This window comes from Eulemur rufifrons, chromosome 1, assembly GCF_041146395.1.
Source record: "Eulemur rufifrons isolate Redbay chromosome 1, OSU_ERuf_1, whole genome shotgun sequence".
Lineage (NCBI taxonomy): Eukaryota > Metazoa > Chordata > Mammalia > Primates > Lemuridae > Eulemur > Eulemur rufifrons.
Window position 1 is genome coordinate 46,403,889 of NC_090983.1, and position 20,993 is coordinate 46,424,881.

The following is a 20,993-nucleotide window of genomic DNA, read 5'->3' on the forward strand; positions in this document are numbered from 1 at the left end:
CATCTGGCCAGCCCAGTACAAATTCAGGCATTCCTGCAACCCTCCCTAGGTTTGATAATTTGTTAGGGTGACTCACAAAACTCAGGAAAGTGCTATACTTACAATTACAATTTTATTGCAAAGATATAACCCAGGAATAGTCAAATGAAGAGGTTCATAGAGAAAGGTCTGGGAGGGTCCCAGAATCAGAGCTTCCATGCCCCCTCCGGATGGAGTTAGGGTGCATCCCCCTCTTGGCTTATTAATGGGGAAACTCTACTGGGCTTCAGCGTCCATAGTGTTTATCAGGGTTACCTTACGTAGGCATGATTGATTAAATCATTGGCCATGTGCTTCAACTCCATCTCTAGCCTCTCTCTCCTCCCAGGCGACCAGGTTGGCTCAAAGTTCTAACTTTCTAGTTATGTAGTTGGTCCTTCTGGTGACCAGTGCCCATCCTGAAGCTATCTAGGTACCAGCCAAGAGTCACCTCATTAGCATATCAAAGAGTCTCCTATCACTAAGAAAATTCCATGGGTTTTTGAAGATCTGTGCCAGGAACCCCAAATGAAGACCAGATATATTCTTTATTATATCATAATCCCATTCAGAGAAGCTCTTTTTTTATTTATGTATTTTCAGATTATTTCATTTCTCAGTATTATTCTTTATTTTGAATCTTATTTATTGATTTTATACCTATTCTGAAGACATAAACACCAAATATATTACTATATTTAAATGACTTTGGTTTCTATCTACCATTGTCAATCGATGTAATATATGGTTTCACTTTTAAATAGCATTGCATAGTCCTAGAGAAAGTTACTGAGTACCATCTTCCAAATCCAAACATTTTGAAACTAAAAATAGTTTTGCAAAAATATTTTAATACCTCAATACATTCTGTGCTTAAAAAAATAGACTAAATGTAAACACCTTTCAAATCCTAAAAGCCAACTGCCTAGTATGGCCAATTAAAAATTATAATTTAAAATACTCAACCAATCAACAAACAGAAAATGATAAATCTAAAGAGAACTTAAAGATCTTTAAGAATAGCTCTGTTATATTAGAGATGAAAAAACAGAAACGAGATAAAATGAATTTTGCTGGGATAAGAAGAAATTTTTTAATATTTTAAATTGAAAGATCATGACAATATAACACATGAAAATTTGTTGGATGTAACTAAAGCAGTGTTTAGAGGAAATTTTATAGCATTACACACTTGTATTATAAAAGAACAAAGGTGTTAAATCAGCTATCTATGTTTCACTTTAAGAAGTCAAAAGTTAAGAAAATTAAATTAAAATAACTTGATGTGGGGAGGTATAGCAGAAATTGGTGAAATAGAACAAAGATAAACAATAGTAAAGGCTGGGTGCTATGGCTCATGCCTATAATCCTAGCAGTCTGGGAGGCTGAGGTGGGAGGATCTCTTGAGATTAGGAGTTCAAGACCAGTCTGAGCAAGAGCGAGACCCCATCTCTACTAAAAAATTAGAAAAAATTAGCCAGGTGTGGTGGCATGCACCTGTAGTCCCAGCTACTTGGGAGGCTGAGGCAGGAGGATTACTTGAGCCCAGGAGTTTGAGGTTGCTGTGAGCTAGGCTGATACCATGGCATTCTACCCAGGGCGACAGAGTGAGACGCTGTCTCAAAAAAAAAAAATAGTAAAAAAATTAATAAAGGTAACAGTTGGCTCTCTCAAAAAATAATGAAATTATTTTCAGCATCAAAAAGAGGGAAAAATGATAAATGAAAGATAAGGTATCATTATAGATCATACATACATCAAAAGGATAAGGAATATTATGCAGAATTTATGCCAATAAAACTGACAACTTAGATGAAATTTTTAAAGTTTTTGAAAGCTGTATATTATCAAAACTGACACAAGAAAAATACTATAGTCTGGATATTTATATATCTGTTTTAAAAAATTGAATTTGTAATTTAACTTTTCCCATGAAAAAAACTCCAGGCTTGGATGGCTTCAATTGTTAATTCTGATTTCAATTCTGAGTACTTAATTCAATTGAGAGGTGGTGAATTAAATTCTTTCATGACACAAAGGAAAAGGGAAATTCACAGCATAATTCCTGATAATACCTGACAAACACTTTTCAAGTAAAGAAATTTACACACCCATATCTGTCATGAAACACAGATGGAAAAACCTTTAAAATATTAGCAAATTAAATCCAGCAATATGTGAAAATATGTAGAAGAGTACATATCATGACTTGAGTCAGTTTAATATTTGAAAATTAAGGTAATTCACCATATTAAAGAACAAAATCATATTATCAACTCAATAGATGTACAAAGTACATTTGGCAAAGTTCAACAGACATTAATTATAAAAACTTTCAGAAAACCAGAAACAGGAGACCTCTCTCAACCTGACAAAGGGGCTATAGTTAATGTCCTACTTCATGGTGAAATATTGAACACTTTTATACTAAGATCAGGAAATCTACTCTTAACTAATTCTACTAACATTGTATTTGAAGTTCTAGCCCATGCAGTGAGGTGATGAGTGAAAAAAGAATAAATTACATAAAAATAAACAATACTGTCCTTATTTGCAGAAGCATGAACATCTACATTGAAAACCTTAAGGGATCTACAAAAAGCTTCTAGAAATAATAAATGATTTTGTCAGAGTTGTAGGGTCAATTGTATTTCTGTATGCAAACTACAATCAATTTGAAAATGAAATTTTAAAAACAATGTTATTCATAACAGCATAAAATTTGAAATATTTTTGAATTTATTTAATTAAATGCATGCAAAACCTCTAAACTGGAAACCACAAAATGTTAAGAGAAAATTTTAAAGACATATATAAATGGAGACATATACCATGTTAATAGGTTGAATGACTCAATATTGCTAAGAAGTCAATTCTTCCAAAATTGACTAATGTATTTAGCATAACATTTATCAAAAAATTATAAGAGGCTTCTTTGTAGAAGTTGAAAAGGTGATTCTAAAATCTATCAGAAAGTGTAAAAAAGTCTAAAATAGCCAAACAATTTTGATAGAGACTAAGAAGTTGGAAGACTTATACTTCCTTATTACATAACTTAATATAAAGTTACAGTAATCAAGGCAGTACGTTACTGGCATAGGGACAGGTAAATAAATCAATAAAATAGAGTAGCAATTTCAGAAATAGACTAATGCATATATAGTTATTTGATCTTCAACAAAGTCACCAAAACAACAAAATGGAAAAAGGAAAGTCTTTCCACAAATGGAAATGGAGCAACAATTATTAAATATATGAAGAGAAAAGGAAACGTCCCCTACATATACCTTACACAAAAATTCAAGATGGACCATGGGCTCACCACAAAACATAAAACTATGAAGCTCTTAGAGAAAAACACAAGAGAGGCTGGAAGGAAGCTGAGGTAGGAGAAGTGCTTGAGCCCAGAAGTTCGAGGTTGCAATGAGCTATGATTGTGCCATTGCATTCCAGCCTGGGTGACAGGTTGAGACTCTGTCTCAAAAACAAAACAAACAAACAACAACACAAGAGACTATCTCTCTAATGTTGGGGGGGGGGGATAGGCAAATTTTTTTTAGAGAAGACACAAAGTATTACCTATGTAAGAAAAAATGATGAAATACACAAAACAAATTCAAAACTTCTATTCTTTGAAAGACATTATTAAGAAAAGGCAAGTTCAGTGTGCAGATGGGTGGATTAAAATATGATAAAAGAAAAAGGAAAAAGAAAAGGCAAGGCACAGATTAGAGAAAATATTTGTACTACAATTATCTGTCTGAAGACTTGTGCCAGTTTGCACAAAGAACTCCTACAAATCAATAATAAAAAGAAAATCAGGTCAATTTGAATAGATATTTCATAAAAGAAAATGCACAAGTGGATAATATATGCATACAAGTATGCTCATTATTTTTACTTATCAAACAATTGTAAATTAAAGCCCTAATGAGATATCATACATCTCCACCAGAATGACTAAAATTAAAAGTACTGACAATACTAGATGTTACCAAAAATGTGAAACAATTGGAAGTATCATACGTCTCTGGTGTATTAAATCATTACAACCACTCTAGATAGCATCTATTAAAGTTATACTTAACATCCCTTAGGACTCAATATTTCCACCCCTAAGTGTATAACCCAGATAAGTTAGTGTTTATGCTCACCAAATATTTTATCTGTGAGTAGTCATAGCAGTATTACTTACAATAGCCGAATAGTAGAAACAGACCAAATGTTCATCAAAAATAAAAATGGATAAATAAATCATAGTATATCATACAACCATGCAACAATAAAAAATAGACAAATGATACAAATAATAATAAATCTCAAAAATCCGTTCTATAATTCCATTTATATGAAGTGACAGAAATCAGAAAAGTGAGTGTTTATAACAGGCTAGGATTCCCTACAAGAGGTTAAGGAACTTTCTAGGGATGACAGAAATACTCTAAATCTTGACTGAGTGTTACACAAGTGTGTTCCTGATTATATACTTCAGATTTGTACATAATTTTTTCTTCAGTTTAGAAAAAAGAGTATATCATAATGAACGTGCTTCATCAATGACTTAAAGAAAGATCCTAAAAAAAAAAAATCACTCTTTAAAAAAAAAAGCTAATAAATCCCAGAGACTCATGAAAATTACCTTTAGATCTTCAAATAATATCATGACTTATATTATCCTTGTTTTACTGATTTCAAAACAGACAAAAAAATACCTGACAGAATCATGAGAATAATGAATTTAATGAAATTGGGTCAAATGTTTTTTAAGTTCACCAATTTCTGGATTTTTTAAAGTAAAAAAATAAAATAAAATAAATGACTTTCAAATCCCCTTCAGCAACATATGCAGCAAAACAGGAAAATATGGAGTTAAAGTTCAAAACAAGTTAAGTTTGTACTGCCAACAAATATGTTTTCAAGCAAAACAAGTTTATCTGTATTTGTTAACATATGACATTGATTCCAACAGGTAAAATGTTTTCTTGCATTCAGCTAACTAAATAAATCTCACAGTACCTTTACTTACTCTTAGTCACGCCACATATTGTAGCCCTCTGGAGGTGGACACAGCAATGAACCTGAAACTCGTTGGTGTATGGATTGCTCTGAATGTATTTGACATAAGCTATAAACTGGATCTGTGCATCTATGCAGATGTCCTAGAAATTGGCAGGACTGCAATGGTTCTTGCATGTTTTCTTTTATTTTTGCTCATTCTCATATAACCATCTGTAGAGCTATCACTTTGTCAAACCCACAGTACTGATAAATATCTTCTTGCTATGCATCTAGCCAAAGTAAATGGAAATTTTCATCTCAGACGGTGAAAACAGCACTTTTATAAAGCAATTTGCAAATATGTTCTTTCGTGCCTTTGGAATTCACTAAGAATCTCAATACTGTGTCTTATGATTTACAACTCATCACGACCCTCAGCTGCAGCTTAAATGTAAACATTTTGTGTTTCTTGTTAAAGAAAATATTTTGTGTATCTTGGTCAAAAATAAGCCTAATGATGCAGAGAAATAATTGGACTCAGCTTCAGAAAACCCAAATGTTAAGCCCTAGCTTTTCATCTTTCCAGCTGTGGTGGATGTGAGTTTTCACCTTCTTAGCTATATCCATTCTGCCTCCATCTCGGATGGTTGTGAAGAACAAAATGACAGAATGAATGTGAGAAGGCTTTGGATACTATAACCCATGATACAAATGTGGGATTATTGGTATTTGTTATCCTCCTGGTCTGTTTTAATTAAGCTTTATATTTTTCCAAAGCAAAGTATCAGAGAGCCATGGTATACTGTACCATTGATTATGAAATATTTTGTTATTTGATAATTACTTAAAGGTGAACTAAAAGGATCCAGGCACAAAATTTTAAAAATGCATTCCCCAAAAAATCATCAAGTTTAAAGAGTATCCAATTAAGAGAAGTATTTTCCATTTTGCTCTACAGAATATAATACTAGATTTGGAATTCATTCAACTGGTTTTGAACAAAATTAGAGATGGGATATAAATTCAAAAAATCAGAAAAAGTACTCACATGACAGCTGCTTTCAAGAGCAAGAATTAAAGTGTGTGCTGTGTGTGTGTGTGTGTGTGTGTGTGTGTGTGTTTGAATTAGTATTTCAGAAAATGCAGAGGAATTTTGGGATGTTTTGACTTCTAAATCAATTTCTTATTAATTTGCCTGCCAAGTTTATTTTATCTAAAAAATGGGCTCAAATAGACACTAAGAATTTTTAAAACACAGTGTATTTCTGGAGAACAAACCTGCAGACCAAGCGATTTATGTCATCCTTTAGAACCCCATCAGTGTTACCCTGATCTTTGGTGTGACTGCTTGAGGTTCTCCCTCTAAAGCCATAGGAAACTGTAGCCAGAGGAGATCAGTATTCTAGAATTTGCAGTCCTGAAAACACTTATTTCTGACTCTTGGGTAAGCGGCTGGTGATAAAGGAGGTAAATCAGGTTCTCCTTTCCAAGGCATTTTTACAACAAGCTTGTGATAGTCACCAGTACAGGGAATGCCCTCTCTTCAAGTGTTCACACAGATCAACACAGTTGTCTCTGCCCTCTGACTGTGATAGGTGGACTTGGAAGATGCTCCATTCATTTTCACCATGACTAATATGAAAGCCAAAAGCTAATCATTAGTAAAAGAAGACAGGTTTTGGCTTCTCATTCTCTTCCGGAACATGTGTCAAGTTGGCAAGATAAAAAGTTAATACAATTAAATATTTTTTTTAAATAGCTGCTTTTTTTAAAATTTGTTTATATTTTTTTACTGTGAACCCAATAACTAAATGAATTTTTACCATTTTCAACTACTTGTTTTGTGGCACATGAAAAACATCTATATTTGAGCAAAATCTACATTTATCAATAAATGTTACCTTGTCAGCCAAGGGGAAAAAAGTAATTGCAAATGAAAGTTTTTAGGTAGGAAAGGTCAAAATAGTTATAGTTGTTTTACCTTAAATTGCATATAGTCAGGCCCCTCTATTTTCTTTTAACATTGCTAAGAGTAGTATAAAGTGTATTATTTCAAAATAAATTTGATTTCCCATAGTAGTAAAAAAATGTCTTTAGTTAGTACATTCTCAGCCAAGGATCTGGCATCAAAAATAATCGTAGATAGAACTTCTAAAATTACATAAATGTAAAGAACTGTAGCTATAAGCCAGGATAATAACCTTAAATATAAAAACCAAAGCTTCTAGTTTCAAGAGGCATAAAAGTCCTATAACCATCAATTACCCCGTAGGTTCTATAAAGTATAACACTCACAAAAATATAATTATACCATATCATATATTTTACTGAAATAAACAGTGGCTTTCTTAGAATTTAGAAGGGCCCATTTTTAGAAGTGAAGAAAGGTAATTAGATGGCCCAAATTCCTTAAATAAGTTGTCCAAAGAAGGCTAACCTACTGCATCTTCCCCTCCTCCTCCAGTTAAATTCTCCTATAGAACTAGTGGTCTCTCAAATTCTATCCTCAGCCTTATAGTGGCCCCTAAGCCTGTGGTCAGAGGCTTCCTGCATGTTTTCTGTTAATGTTGCTTCTTATGTATAAAAATTAGGTTTCAATGCAAGAGTTTTCTCAAGATTTCTGTACTTTACCGTCTGTTATCTTCTTTATTTTTTTAAAACTATAGAAACTATTTTGACTCTAGAGAAATAAAAAAGAATTGCTGTTAAGTCACTGGATTTGACACTTAGTTGATAGCTGTCAGAATGTTTTTATACTGTTAGGAAAGCCTAAGAACAATTATTAGGTCTTTGTCATGGCCTTTCAAAGAAGAAACCCCAAAAATCCCCAAGGGAATTGCTAAAACAGATATAAGCTGTCAGGCCTGAGCACATCAGGCTGCTTTGTGTTTCCATTTCAATGGGGCCACTTTTTCTACCTCCTCACCTGCAGCTCATCCCTAAGAATACAATGCTGAGACCCAGGGACATCATAGAGTGGCCCTGGTTAATTAATTGACTTCAGTGTTTTCTCCCACCATTTGTACAAGTAAATTTAAACACTAGAACATGTGTATATTAAGTTATTGATTTTAAAAAGTATATTTTTGGCCTCCAAAAGGCAAACCCTCAAAGGAAAGTACAACCTCCAAGAAAAATATGAACTAGTTGTCTTACACGATGCCTATTGCTTTGTCCCCCTATTTTATTTGATGGAAAGTAAATATTCTCTATCCAGGGATAGAATAAGGAAAATTAAAAAGTTGGTCAAATTTATACTCAGAGATCCTGACTTTCCCTTTATATGGGTTTCTAGTTCCTTCCATAGTTTAGCTTCAGTACCCCCTACCAATCTTACACTCATGACCTTTACCCAAAAGAATAAATAACAATTTGAAATATTTATAAATAAGTTAAATAATTAATGCACTTTAGCATTCAATGTGCTTCAGCAGTGGAAATTTAATATTCTAAATTAATTGTGGGATACAGGAAGCAAATAGAATATAAAATCTTTTATTCCATCTATAGGAAGGTCAGCCCTGAATATATCTGTCAAATGCCTAAGTCCTATATGAAAATGTTGCCATCCAACATTCTATAAAATTTATTTCATGGAAGATAAATCATTATAATGCCTTTTTCAGGCCTAAATTATCATTTTGGGGTTACCCAAATGACTTATATAGTATAAAAATGCAACTATTAAATTTGTTTTCTTAAAATATCAGATATCAGCACCTTGTGCAAAATAAAAACAGTTAAATGCAGCTTAACTGAATTTAAATAAATAAAATCATATAATAAATAAATAAAACCAATAAAATGCAGTTGCATCTGCATATATCAAATAAGTATCTCCAATATCACATTTCCCATGAAGTCTATCTGTAGCTTTATTTCTATTTTATTTTAACAATAGTAATATTTATATTTTAATAGAAACTTAATATTCTTATTCAATAATAAACTATTAATATTAAGGATATTATTCTTATACCTTATTCTCAACATGTTAAAATCCATAATAGTTTGCAAGTATATCCCTCATCCAGATCATCTTACTGCCATTAGTGGAGCCAACAACCTCCTTTACATTCAAGCTGGAAGCCTAGGAGTCATCCTTAACTCACCCCATGCCATCCCTCCTACTGCTGACAAACTCATCTTTCAAAAGAGGAATTCTTGTCAAGCCAACTCCTTGCTAGAAAAAAGAGGGAGAAAAAGCCAACACCTCTCCATGACATGCTAAATTAAGTACTAACTCTTTTTTCCTGTGGTTTAAAACCATCCGAGATATGCATTAAACATAATAAATACCTTTAATTTACACAGCTCCATATTGTCGCTATTATGAATTATGATTCGTATTAGCTAAATTTAATGACTATTTACTAAACGTTAGGCGCTGTCCTTAGGCTTCATATAAATTATCTTATAGAACCTCAGGATAATCTTATTAGGTAGATACCTATTAACATTATATCTATTAGATCTTATTCCTGACATAAGTAAACTGAGATCACAAAGTTAAGTAACAGATGAGGAGAATTCATTTCAGCAGAGGCTGTGATATGTCTGAAGTAACCGTGATAGCCCCTTGAACAGCAGTGATTCAGTTGACTGTATTACCTTCTGACTCCAAGGCTAATGGCATTAATAATTCCTTCCCATCTGTCCCTTAAGCTGAGCATAAACATTAATTTTGAATGAAACTGATACTATTCTCTAGGGGGGTTAGGGGAGTTGCTGGCAGAGGTATCAGAAATTCTTATTTCCTATTTTCTCTAACTCATCACATAGTAAAAATGTTCCTGTTTGTAGCTACTTTACCTACTTCTTTGGTGATGATATCTAGATTTTCCCCAAAAATTCTGATTTCAAACTTTCTGCCTATAACCCTCATAATCAGAGGCATGGCTTAGGGAAATTGCACCAGAAAACAACCTCAAAAAACTTTGCAGTCACATATTGACACAATGTTATAACAATCAGGATAAAAAGATGTTAGAGGAAACAGAGTGGAATGAAACTTTAACGATTATTGCATCCTAAGATGTGGCTTTATGCAAGACTGGTGTACCTCATGAAGGTAGACAGCCAATAAATTAGGATAAAATAAAGCTCAAAGCATTCTTTCAAATGGCCAGACAATTGAAGTAAACAGGAACAAGGAGATATCCTCTCTCCTCTTTCTCTCATAAATATACCCCCTTGAATGCAAAAGAAAGAACCAATGTTTGTTAAACCTTGTGAAAATAAGGTTTGCCCAGAGAAACCACCATTATTTTAGAAGGTGAAAATCTAATTGCTTCTCATGATGTCGAACCTAAACATAAATGGAATTCTTTAACACCTATGCTCAGTTAATCTATTATACTTTAGATAAGATCAAATAATAAAAAAAATTGATGTTTCAATTTTCTCTGAGAAGAATACATTAAAATGAAATTATGAATGCTGAATGTAAGAATTTTGAAAATATTCTGCATTACTTGTTGAGGGAGGTTTAATAAAACTGGTTAGTGAGTAGACAGATGTTTCAAAATGCTCGTATACTTTTATTTCAAAAAGCAGTTCAGTCACAAAATCTTGATATTAAAGATCTTCTGATGTACTTGGCATAAAAATAATGAGCAGAAAAATCCATAAGCTGGATTGTAAATTAAATGCCAAATAACACCCTGAAATGACTCCATGTTTTATGGTGACTTTAGAAAATTCCAAAGAGCAAAGATTTATCTCTTTACAACAAAAGGGTTATCATACTAAAGCAGAGTCTCCAGGTGCTAAAAATGTTCATGTTTTTACGCCCTGGAAAAGGTCCCCAAAGAGAGACCATCCTAGAAAAATTATATAAACTTGGACTGTATCTTTTGGTTTTATTTAAAAAAAAAAAGTAGTGCTAACTAAGAAATGAAAGATGTGGCTTGCTTAGGCTTTGTATCTAGGCTGCTCCTAATCTTAGTTTCTCCAACCCAAGTCTGTGCTAATGTGCTTTTCTTTCCCCAGGGAGATAAAGAAGCCGAATTAGGGCTTCCATTTTCCCCACTTTGTGATCGGAAGTCAACCATGGTGGCCCAGTCACAAATAGGTAATACTGAAGATTGGTGGTGGTGAAAGTGGGTGTGTACATGTCAGTTTTCAAATTTATACACCATCCTGTTCAAAGAGGTACCTTCCATGAAAACCTCACTCCATATTCATGAGAAATTTGATCTTTGGACTGATCTATATGGTGCTGAATGATAAGAATTATTGGAACATTCTTACCAAATGGATTCAGTAAAGCAGCATTAGTATTAATAAATGGAATTGTTATTCTGGTTGTAATCCTTTTATAAAATAGAAGACTTCCCTTTTGTGCAGGAGACTGTGTTTATTGTTGTTTTGTTGCTGATTATTCTTTTCTGTAACTTAATTCTTTAGATAGAGGACAATTCAACAAAAATATTAGTGTGCCTATTCTGTTATCACGAAGTTTCCATAGTGTGCTTCATATACTAGCTCATATTCATCTGGGAAAAAATTTTCGTGATGTGAATAGATAAGCCAACAACAGGAAATTTACAAAATAATGTTACTCCCAACCATATTTATTCTTACCATATGTATTTGTGTTGAGAACTTCAAGTCCAATCCATTATTAAAACATATTACTGCTACATTGCATGGTTCAAATGTTTGTAATAGTTACTCTGCAAGCCAGAATCTTCGTGACTGAACTATATGACCAATAAACATAAGGATCACCACCTTACCTCTGTAGTTGTGCTCCAGTACCACCTACCGCAAAGCTGCAGGGTAGTCGGCGGTCAGAAAGCTGCTTGTTCTGACCTTTCTCCCTTCCCACCCAACTTCCAACAGCTGTTTTTCTAGCAACCATAACACAGTACCTATCACTGCTTAGTAAGTGTGAATGTGGCGGGCTGAGGACCCGATGTGGCAAGCAGAGAGGGATGGAAGTTTCCGAGGCTTGTTGCTGTAATGTAAATGGCTGCCATGTTAGTAGAGATGACGCTTCAGATGACAGTCTACACATCCCAGGAATTTAAAATCCCAGGCAAATGACACTCTACATATCCCAGGCACAGACAGAATTTAAAATATCACCCTGGATGGCCAATTAACACTGCTGTGACATGAAGACATCAATTAAAAAACAAAACTGTTGAAGTTTTGTTGAATTAAAATATGCCTTATTATAAATAATCCAGTTACTTCAGAGGAGAATTACTTTTATCCAAGCATATGGAGGATAATAGTCAAACATGGACATTCCCCAGGACACTATGCCTTAACAAGCCTCTCTCCAGCTATGCTCTTACATTCAGGGCTACTCCATGGCTCCTAGATGTGTTTCCAACAAGCATTGCACCTCTCCTGGGACCTCGGGCTGTTGCCGCATACACAGAGCTTAGAATAGGTTGTTGTCTCCGTCTCTACCTAAACAGTGGGTGGTTAATGCTCCCAGAGGACAATGCCCGTTCTCTCTGTGTGTCATTTTCTATCTTGATGAGTGCTTTAAATGTAAAAGTCTTCATTCAATCCTGACATCTCAAAGTGGTAGGGATGAATGCTGTCTCCCAGAGATGTTACTGTTCTTTTCTCTGATTTGACAGAACACGCCTACACTCTGTGAACTAACACTTTACATCCTCAGAATAATAAACAGCAATTTGAAATATTAACACACTGGCAGAAAGCTCTAGCTGACACAGTAAGAAAAAAAAAGTGGTTGACTTCCTGAGAACCACTAAGAAAAAAAACTTCAATTATTTAGTTTCTTTGGAGCTTTGATATTATTTCCTGTTGGTCAATAATAAAATCCAAAATGCCCATGAAGACCCTTCAGAAAGGATAATGATCCCTCTCATTGAGAGAGGAAAATATACTCTCATTCGATCTGAATTTATTGTTAGCAGTAGTATATAAGGCCGAGCATATAAGGCTGAATATTAAATGGGAATGCCAATATGCTTGAGTTAGCTAGCTTAAAGTGTATCACTTCCACTGCTCTGGAGATTATTTTTAGAGCAGTTAAACTATCTCTGAAGATTGCTGTTAGATTAAAATAATATCAAAGGGTAAACAGAACCAGTATTGTAGTTGATGCCTGCTATCCCAGGAGTGTCAGAGGGGCCCTCCATTATTACTGATTTTAGAATTCAGGAAATTATAGCACTTGAATTTATGGGGTTTTTTGTTTAGTTTTGTTTTGTTTTTTTGCTTTTGTAGGTTTCATTGATTTCATAGTAGAGCCAACATTTTCTCTTCTGACAGACTCAACAGAGAAAATTGTTATTCCTCTTATAGAGGAAGCTTCAAAAGCCGAAACTTCCCCCTATGTGGCAAGCAGGTAAGATATTTTCTTTTTTTGTATCATTTTTAATCTTTGTGATGTTTAATAACCTTTTACTAAGTGATTATCCTTATTATTTCTCACATCTGGGCAGTGCATTCTTACAAGAATTATTAGGTAGTATTGCCACCTAGTGGCTTTGTGCTATATTGTATCTACCTTTCAAATTGAGAACTGAAGTCCACTGCAAAACAATACCAAAGTACTAAGGAGCTTGCTAAGGAGAGTCCCGCGACCTTAGGAGGGGAAAGAAGGGAAGTGAGCAGCTGCCATGTGCTCACAACTGGGCCTGTGCATCTGCTATCCTGATTCTCCAATCATCTTTGTAAAGTTTTTCAGGTTTCCTCCCTCATCCCGTATACTGATGTTGGTATTTTTTGGTTTCTTTGGCTGTTATTGTTAGCTCAACCACCATTGTGGGGTTACACGCTGCTGATGTGCTAAGACGATCAAATGCAAAAGGCTCCCTGAGTGATGGGTCCTTTTTCCCAGACTACTCCCTTGCTGCAGTGGACCTGAAGAGCTTCAAAAACAACCTGGTGGACATCATTCAGCAGAACAAAGAGAGGTGGAAAGAGTTGGCTTCACAAGGTATAGTTGTTTAGGAAGGCTTCCTGCCATCTCTCGCTGTCTTAACTTCTACTGTATTTCAAATTTTTTCACCTAAATTTATTTTTCTATAAAATATGTGAGCCTTGGTGGTGTTTGGAGTTTGGCTACCTTTTGGCTATTCGTGAGAAAGTTGGATTCTGCTCTTCTTATGTCACATGATCTGCAGCCGTATGTGACAGTGGGTGATGGCAAACTGGGTATCAAATGATGAGACAATAATATGTTGACAAAACTTCATTTTACAGTAAACTCCTGTGCTTTCCTGGAAGTGCTTCTCAGCCTGTATTTTACTTTGCAAGTGGCTTTTATGTTGCATTAAGAATGTAACAGTGTCAAGAATTTTATTATACTAAGAATTGGAGAAATCATTTGTAATCAGCCAGGAAAGAAATCAAATGGGAAGCTAGCTAGAGTTATTTTTGATGTATTTGCTTGTTCAAATTAATTAGCCCATTTGGTTTAAGAGGTTTGTGAGTCAGTATCAGCATAGTCATGATCTTTCATGCAGGAAATTAGCCTTCAAATTCCAGATCTGGCCCCAACTCTTCTCACACTCCCCCAGTAGCCCTGTCTCCCTCATGCACTACACTTCCTGCACAATGGCCTCCTTGAAGGTTCTTAAAATACTCCAGAGCCTTTGCAATTATTGTTCTTTCAGCCAGGAATTCTCCTCCTCGGGCTCTTTACAACTTTAATATGCCCAGAAATAAACTTATTTTTATTGAAAGATATTATATGAGATCAAAATAAATGGAGTGTTAAACTACGTTTATGTTCAGAAGGACTCAATATTGAAAAGTTTTCAATTATCCCCAAAGTAAGCCATAAATATAATGTGTTTCCTACAAAAATTCCAATATGTTTTTTCTTGGAATTTAATTGATCCTTAAATTTATGTGGTATTGCAGATGGCTAAGACCAGTCAAGAATAAAGTAAGGGAACTTGCCATGTCAGAAATCAAAATTTATTATTACATTTCAGTAATTAAGTCAGTGTGACCATGATACAGAGATAGTCAAATGGACCACAGGAATAGACCAGAGAGCCAGACAGAGCACATTAATTACTGCATAACCTTGACAGGTGATAGACACACATATTCACATACACAATCTTTTATATGTTCTTTTATATCATTCTGTTCCTAATTTTGTCCTGTGGATCTGAGTTACTATGTGGTGTCATTTCCCTTTATACTGGAATACTGACTTTAGTATTTAGTAACACAGGTCTGCTGGCAGACAGTAAGCTTAGATTTCCTTCATCTGGGAACATCTTTATTTTACTGTCATTTTTTGGACAGTTTTGCTGGATTTAAAATTCTTGAGTGATTTTTTTTTTCCTTTTAGAACTTTTAATCTGTCATTCTGTTGCCTTCTGGCTTCCATAGTTTCTGATAAGGCGTCAGCCAAAAATTGTATTACCGCTTCCTTATATATATACTGAGTCATTTTTTTTCCTTGCTGCTTTCCAGATTTGCTCTTTATTTTTGATGTTCAGCAATTTGATGATGTGTCTAGGTCTGGTTTTCTTTGTATTTATTCTACTTGGTGTTCACTGAGTTTTTTAAATTCATAAGTTAGTGTTTTGCATCAAATTTGAGAAGTTTTCTGTCAATCTCTACAATATTTTTTCTTCCCCTCTCACTGTTCTCTTCTGAAAATCCTATTATACATACCTTAGTATTCTGGAAATTGTACCCAAAGCTCTAGATCTCTGTTAAATTTCTTTTACTGTTTCTTCTTTTTTTGTTTTTGTTTTTTGAGTGGCTACTTTCTAATGATTTGTCTTCAAGTTTACTGATTCTTTGTCACCTCAAATCTGTTGAATATACTGAATTAATTCTTCATTTCAGCTATTTGTCTTTTCAGTTTTATAATTTCCATTTTGTTCTTTTTTTATAATTTCTCTGTTGATATTTTATATTTGCTTCCACTCATTGTTAGCATATTTTCCTTTAATTCTTTAAAATAGTTTTCCTTAAGTGTTAAACATATTTCTAAAACTTGTCTTAAAGTCTTTGTCTGTTCATTCCGATATTATGGTCCACTCAGAGCCATACTTGCATAGTTCCACAGTTAGCCAGGGTTGTGTGAAAAGCTAGCTGAGCCCTTCCATGGATGTCTAATTTCTATGATTTTTCTGTTAAATTCTGTGGTCCAAATTTGGGCCACAGCCTCAGATTAGCAAAGCTGGGTTTTTTCCCCCATCTAGTCTAAACTGGATCTACCACTTTATATTGGAGAAACCTAGTTATTTGTTGTCTCCTTCCATCCCAAACTAAGTCTACCATCTCTGGCAGAAAAGTTGGTTTTTGCATCCATTCGCAAGCCAGAAGTGAGGAAAGGGGATGAATGGGTGAGAGTAGTTTAAGGCAAGAAGGTCACAGGCTCCTGCTGTTTTTAATTAAATGTCCAGCAATTTTTTTAAGAATAAATTCTTTTCAAATTACTGTGCTCCTTTGATTGATTTCCAGTGTTATGGAATAGTTGATTTCATTAATATTGTCCAGTTCTGTACTTTTTATTGAGAGAAATAACTTGACCTCTTTATATCACCATAACAGGAAGTCCTCTTCATCATTGGTTTTGAGAGAATTAAATAAGTTCATATATATAATCTGCTTAGAAGTATCTAGAATAGTAATCACTATATGAGTTGACTGTTAGTATAATTAGTATTTATTGTGCTCCTGCTATATGTTCTAGGAATTAGCATTATAATAAACAACAAAAGAGACAAAAATCCCTACTCTCATGAAAGAGTGAGGGGGTCTCAGGAGCAGAATTGCAGTTTTAAATAAGGTAGTCAGGAAAGGCTTTGCTGAGAAAATAGTAATTTAAATAAGTATGTGGAGAGGTCTGGGGTAGGAGCAATACATTTTCAGACAAAAGAAATGGCTACCCCATTATCTGGGAGGGGTAGCTTGCCTGACATACAAGAAACAACAAGGAGACCAGTGAAGCAGGGAAAAACTGAGGAAGTGAGGATGATATAAGAGATGTGATAAATGGGTGATGTGGTGCCAGACCATTGGTTTTGGCCCAAGAGAGGTAGGAATTCAGGTCTAAGATTTTGAGGAGAAAAACGGAGCGAACTTAACTGAGGTTTTAAAAGGATCACTCTGGCTACAGAATGGAAAAATTATTTTGTTGTTTAAGAGGCAAAAATGGAAACAAGGAGGCCAGAAAGAAGGCTGTCATTTATAACCAGGAGAAACCTGGGAGCTTAGACCAGGTAGCAGTGGTTGAGAGGATGTCTAAATTTTGGATACGTAAAGATTGTGGCTTGAATCAGTATGCATGAGTAAGAGAAAGAATCCAAAAAGAGATTGGATTTGGAATATAGAGGGATTTTGAAAGCAGAAGTGATAAGATTTGTTATTGGATTAGATGTGGGATCCAAAATCAAGAGAAGAGTCAAGGATGATGCCAGACTTTTTGATTTTCTTACGCATTAATTGTATATATGTAAATTTGTGTAATCATTTCACAGAACAATTTGGCATTCTCTAGGAAAGTTGAAGATACATGCACATGCCATACTTACCCTAGAGAGATTTTTGCTTATGTGCATCAGAAGACATTTCCAAAGTGTTGATAGCAGCATTGTTCATGAGCACAACATAAAGTGGAAAAAACAGTAAAATGAGTTCATTTACTATAGTATGTTCATCTGATAGAACAGCATACAACTGTTAAAATAAATGAACTTTAGCTTGAGCACCAACAGAGATGAATGACACAATGTTGAGCCAAATATGCAAACTCCTGAAATATAGCAAGATTAGAAAGTTTATAGAAAGCTAAAAAAAACTAAACAATAGATTTTATATATACATATAATAAAACTAAATAACTATAAGGAAAAATATTCAGAATGGTTCTGGGGGTAGGATGGGTTATTTATTTAGGAATTAATAATATTTTATTGGTTAGCTTGAGTGTTAGACATGCAGATGTTCATTTTGTCATTATGATATCTAACATATATACCTTATATATGTACGTATAATCCATTTGTATGAGTGAAATATTTTATAATAAAAGTTTAAAAAAGTGATTGGCTACAAAAGTATACCTACTAAAATTGTCATCAATTAACTTTAAAATCAGTGAGTAACAGATATTAGCATTGTAATTTCCCATTGCCATTACTCCTAGTCTTATATGCTAAAGATGAACATTTCTTCATTATAATTGCATTGAGATGTAAATAAGCAGATTATGTGATGATTACAGTTTTAGAATATTAATTAAACATCCAGGGTCTAAAGAGAATCCCAGATGTTTGTTCATCATCATATTAGCCCTTAAACTATATTTCCTAGATACCTCAAAACATCTCCCTAATCCCAGAGCAGTGAGAGGTTGTAGATCCTTAGGCTCCAAGGTATGAAGCTCCTGGGTCATCAATAATACAAAAACTTTCTTAAAGAATAATTTTATTCAGTTAGCCTTCTATTAAGGAGCTGAGATCATTTGTCTAAGAATGCTCTATGTATGTGGACACATTCTTTTTTGACAAGGGGCCTTTTTTTAATAAGTAAAAAATGTTTTTCCTCATCCCAAACTATTTAGTTTTGGGTTAAATTTTATCCATTTAAAGTGAGGAAAATGGCCTCATCAATTCAGCATTTTCTCAGCATCTTAAGTCTTGTGTAATATTTAAGAGCCAACACGAGATTTTAAGAGGGTATATGGCTATCATTCTAGCAAGGCAGGTGGAAGGGAACAGTGAGAAGAGTCTTGTATTTCTACCTGTGATGTCTCAGGCAAATCACGTAGCCTGTCTTAGCCTCAGCAAATGGGATTATTGAAATAACAGTGTCTGCCCTAATGAAAGTTCATTCCCCGAGGAAGCAGACATCCTCAAAAAATCCTTGGCCAATCACTTGTGCTCTAGAGTCTTGAAGATCTAGGATGCAGCTCTGAGAGCAAAGTATCTAAGGAAGTGAAGGGAAGGAAAAGAGCACTTTTGCCTATACTGGTGGCCAGTGGGGTGATAGCTGCCCATTTGTTGTCCTTAACAACAAAGGAAATCATATGCAGGAAAGAAATGTATGAATTTTAAAGTGTTATATATGTAGCTCATTTTCATTAGTGGCCTGCCATCATATGCCATGAGCAACACTTGGGTCTGGAGCTGAGCTAGAGTGGATTAGGTTCCTGCTTGGAACTATTAGAGAAGCATTTCTGTTCAGAGCAGCCCCTAAATGACAAACACAAATATTAGTTCCTCTCAAGGCAAAACAGTTACTTTTGTAAACCACCTGAGAGTTTGGTTCATCTTAGACACGAGAATTTCAAAATGAACCAGGTCCACCAAATCCTCCTTGATTGGAACAAAAAGGATGAATCAGACTCATATCTGCTTTCTTTCCCTCTTCTCAAGGAAAATGTGTATTTGAGAAAACTAGTTATGTCCTAGAAGTCCCCACATCCTGGGGTAAGTCTGGAATGGAATGCAATATGTTTCTCACTGTACTGGATAATTTTCTGATTATTTGATTATTAATCCCAGCCTGAAAATACTAGATCTATGTGAACCCAGTGGGGTTTTTTTTTCAGTGGTATAATTTTTATCTGCTGATTCAATTTCCTTAATGGTTATGTAAGACTATTTATGTTGTTTAGTTTTTAGGTTTTTTTTTTTTTTAACATTGTGAAATACAACATACTACCAAAGGATATATGAAATATATATGTACTACTTACAGGTAAATAACACAGTGTACATCCTTATAATGGACAGTCATCACAGGGGCCTATGAGCAATGGTATGCTGGTAAATTTAACAACTGGCTCCCAAAGAAGTACATATATCTATATACATATACACACATATGCACTCGTATACAGGTTCATTGTACATTGTACTGATATAAAGGATATGTAACACATCATTTATAATAATAAAATATTCTTTATTGTAAATTCTATATAGTTAATTTACTCTCACAGGACGCTTTTTGTTGATTTTTGCCGAACTCTTGTGTCCATAGTCAACCTATGGTTGCAACTGAGAAATGAGTATAGTTTAGAAATGAACATTGGGGTTGATATTTTCATTTATGTCAGGAGTATGTGAAAACATAGGTCAGAACTTGACTTGTTCATCAAAGATGCAAATGACTTCTCAGTCATTTGATTGGATAATGATTTTGAATAATAGAAAACATTTCCACAAAGTTTTGTGGTTTTACAATTTAACAGCTAATGACACGATACACAATTAATCTCTATTTTTAATATTATCTCTATTATTTTGGACAACAATAAAACAATCAATAAGCCCTGATTCATAATGTTTGATGGTATCTATGGTATAAATCCTCCCACCATGGCCAGGTTCAAGCTATCAATATGATGTCTCTGAGCACGGAGTTGGGCCAAGATGTGCACATATCATATTTCCATCCTACAGAAATCGTAGACATTGTTAACCTCAAGTCATAGATAATAGTAAAATGTATCAAAATCATTAGGCAATATGTTTTAAATATTTATTATCTTTGCTTTTAATATAATTTATTTAATTCTAAGTTTATATAATTTTATTTTTAATGAATGTGTTTAACAACCAGCTGGCAAAATTCCTGAAATGTAACAATCAGATCTCAGGAGCCTGCAGGGGCCAGTGTACCATATTGCTGTCGACAGGCCCTGTGTGACCCGCATCTGCCCCCACCCCCTCTATCTGTCTGATGCCATTCCTGTTTCTCCTCCCCGCTCGCTCGCTCTGAATATATAATTTTAAATCCTTTGACATGTTTCAGTTAATAGTTTCAAAGACAATGTTTCAGAGGGAAACTCAGCAGAAAAGGGGACATTTTTGATTACAGAGAAATATGAACTTTTTAAAAAATGAGACAACTTGTTGTGTTTTGTGCCAAAGTCTAGGACAATCTTAAGACATGAATTGAGTTATGTAAACTATTTTTTCCCAGAAAATATTTACAGGATTATAAAAAGTAGGGTTAAAAATTAAGCACTATAACTGAGTCTAAATAGTCAATTTGCT

General features: G+C 34.3%; 1 protein-coding gene across 10 annotated transcripts in view; it reads left to right on the forward strand.

The window, feature by feature from the left end:
• Positions 1-20,993, forward strand: part of PDE1A (phosphodiesterase 1A) — a 313,670-nt gene that overhangs the window by 270,791 nt on the left and 21,886 nt on the right. For all 10 annotated transcript variants that reach the window (XM_069470028.1, XM_069470036.1, XM_069470043.1 and 7 more), the window contains 3 exons: positions 11,008-11,089; positions 13,234-13,354; positions 13,761-13,948. In XM_069470028.1, coding sequence (XP_069326129.1) covers positions 11,008-11,089; positions 13,234-13,354; positions 13,761-13,948 — 391 coding nt within the window. The remainder of the gene's footprint in view (positions 1-11,007; positions 11,090-13,233; positions 13,355-13,760; positions 13,949-20,993) is intronic.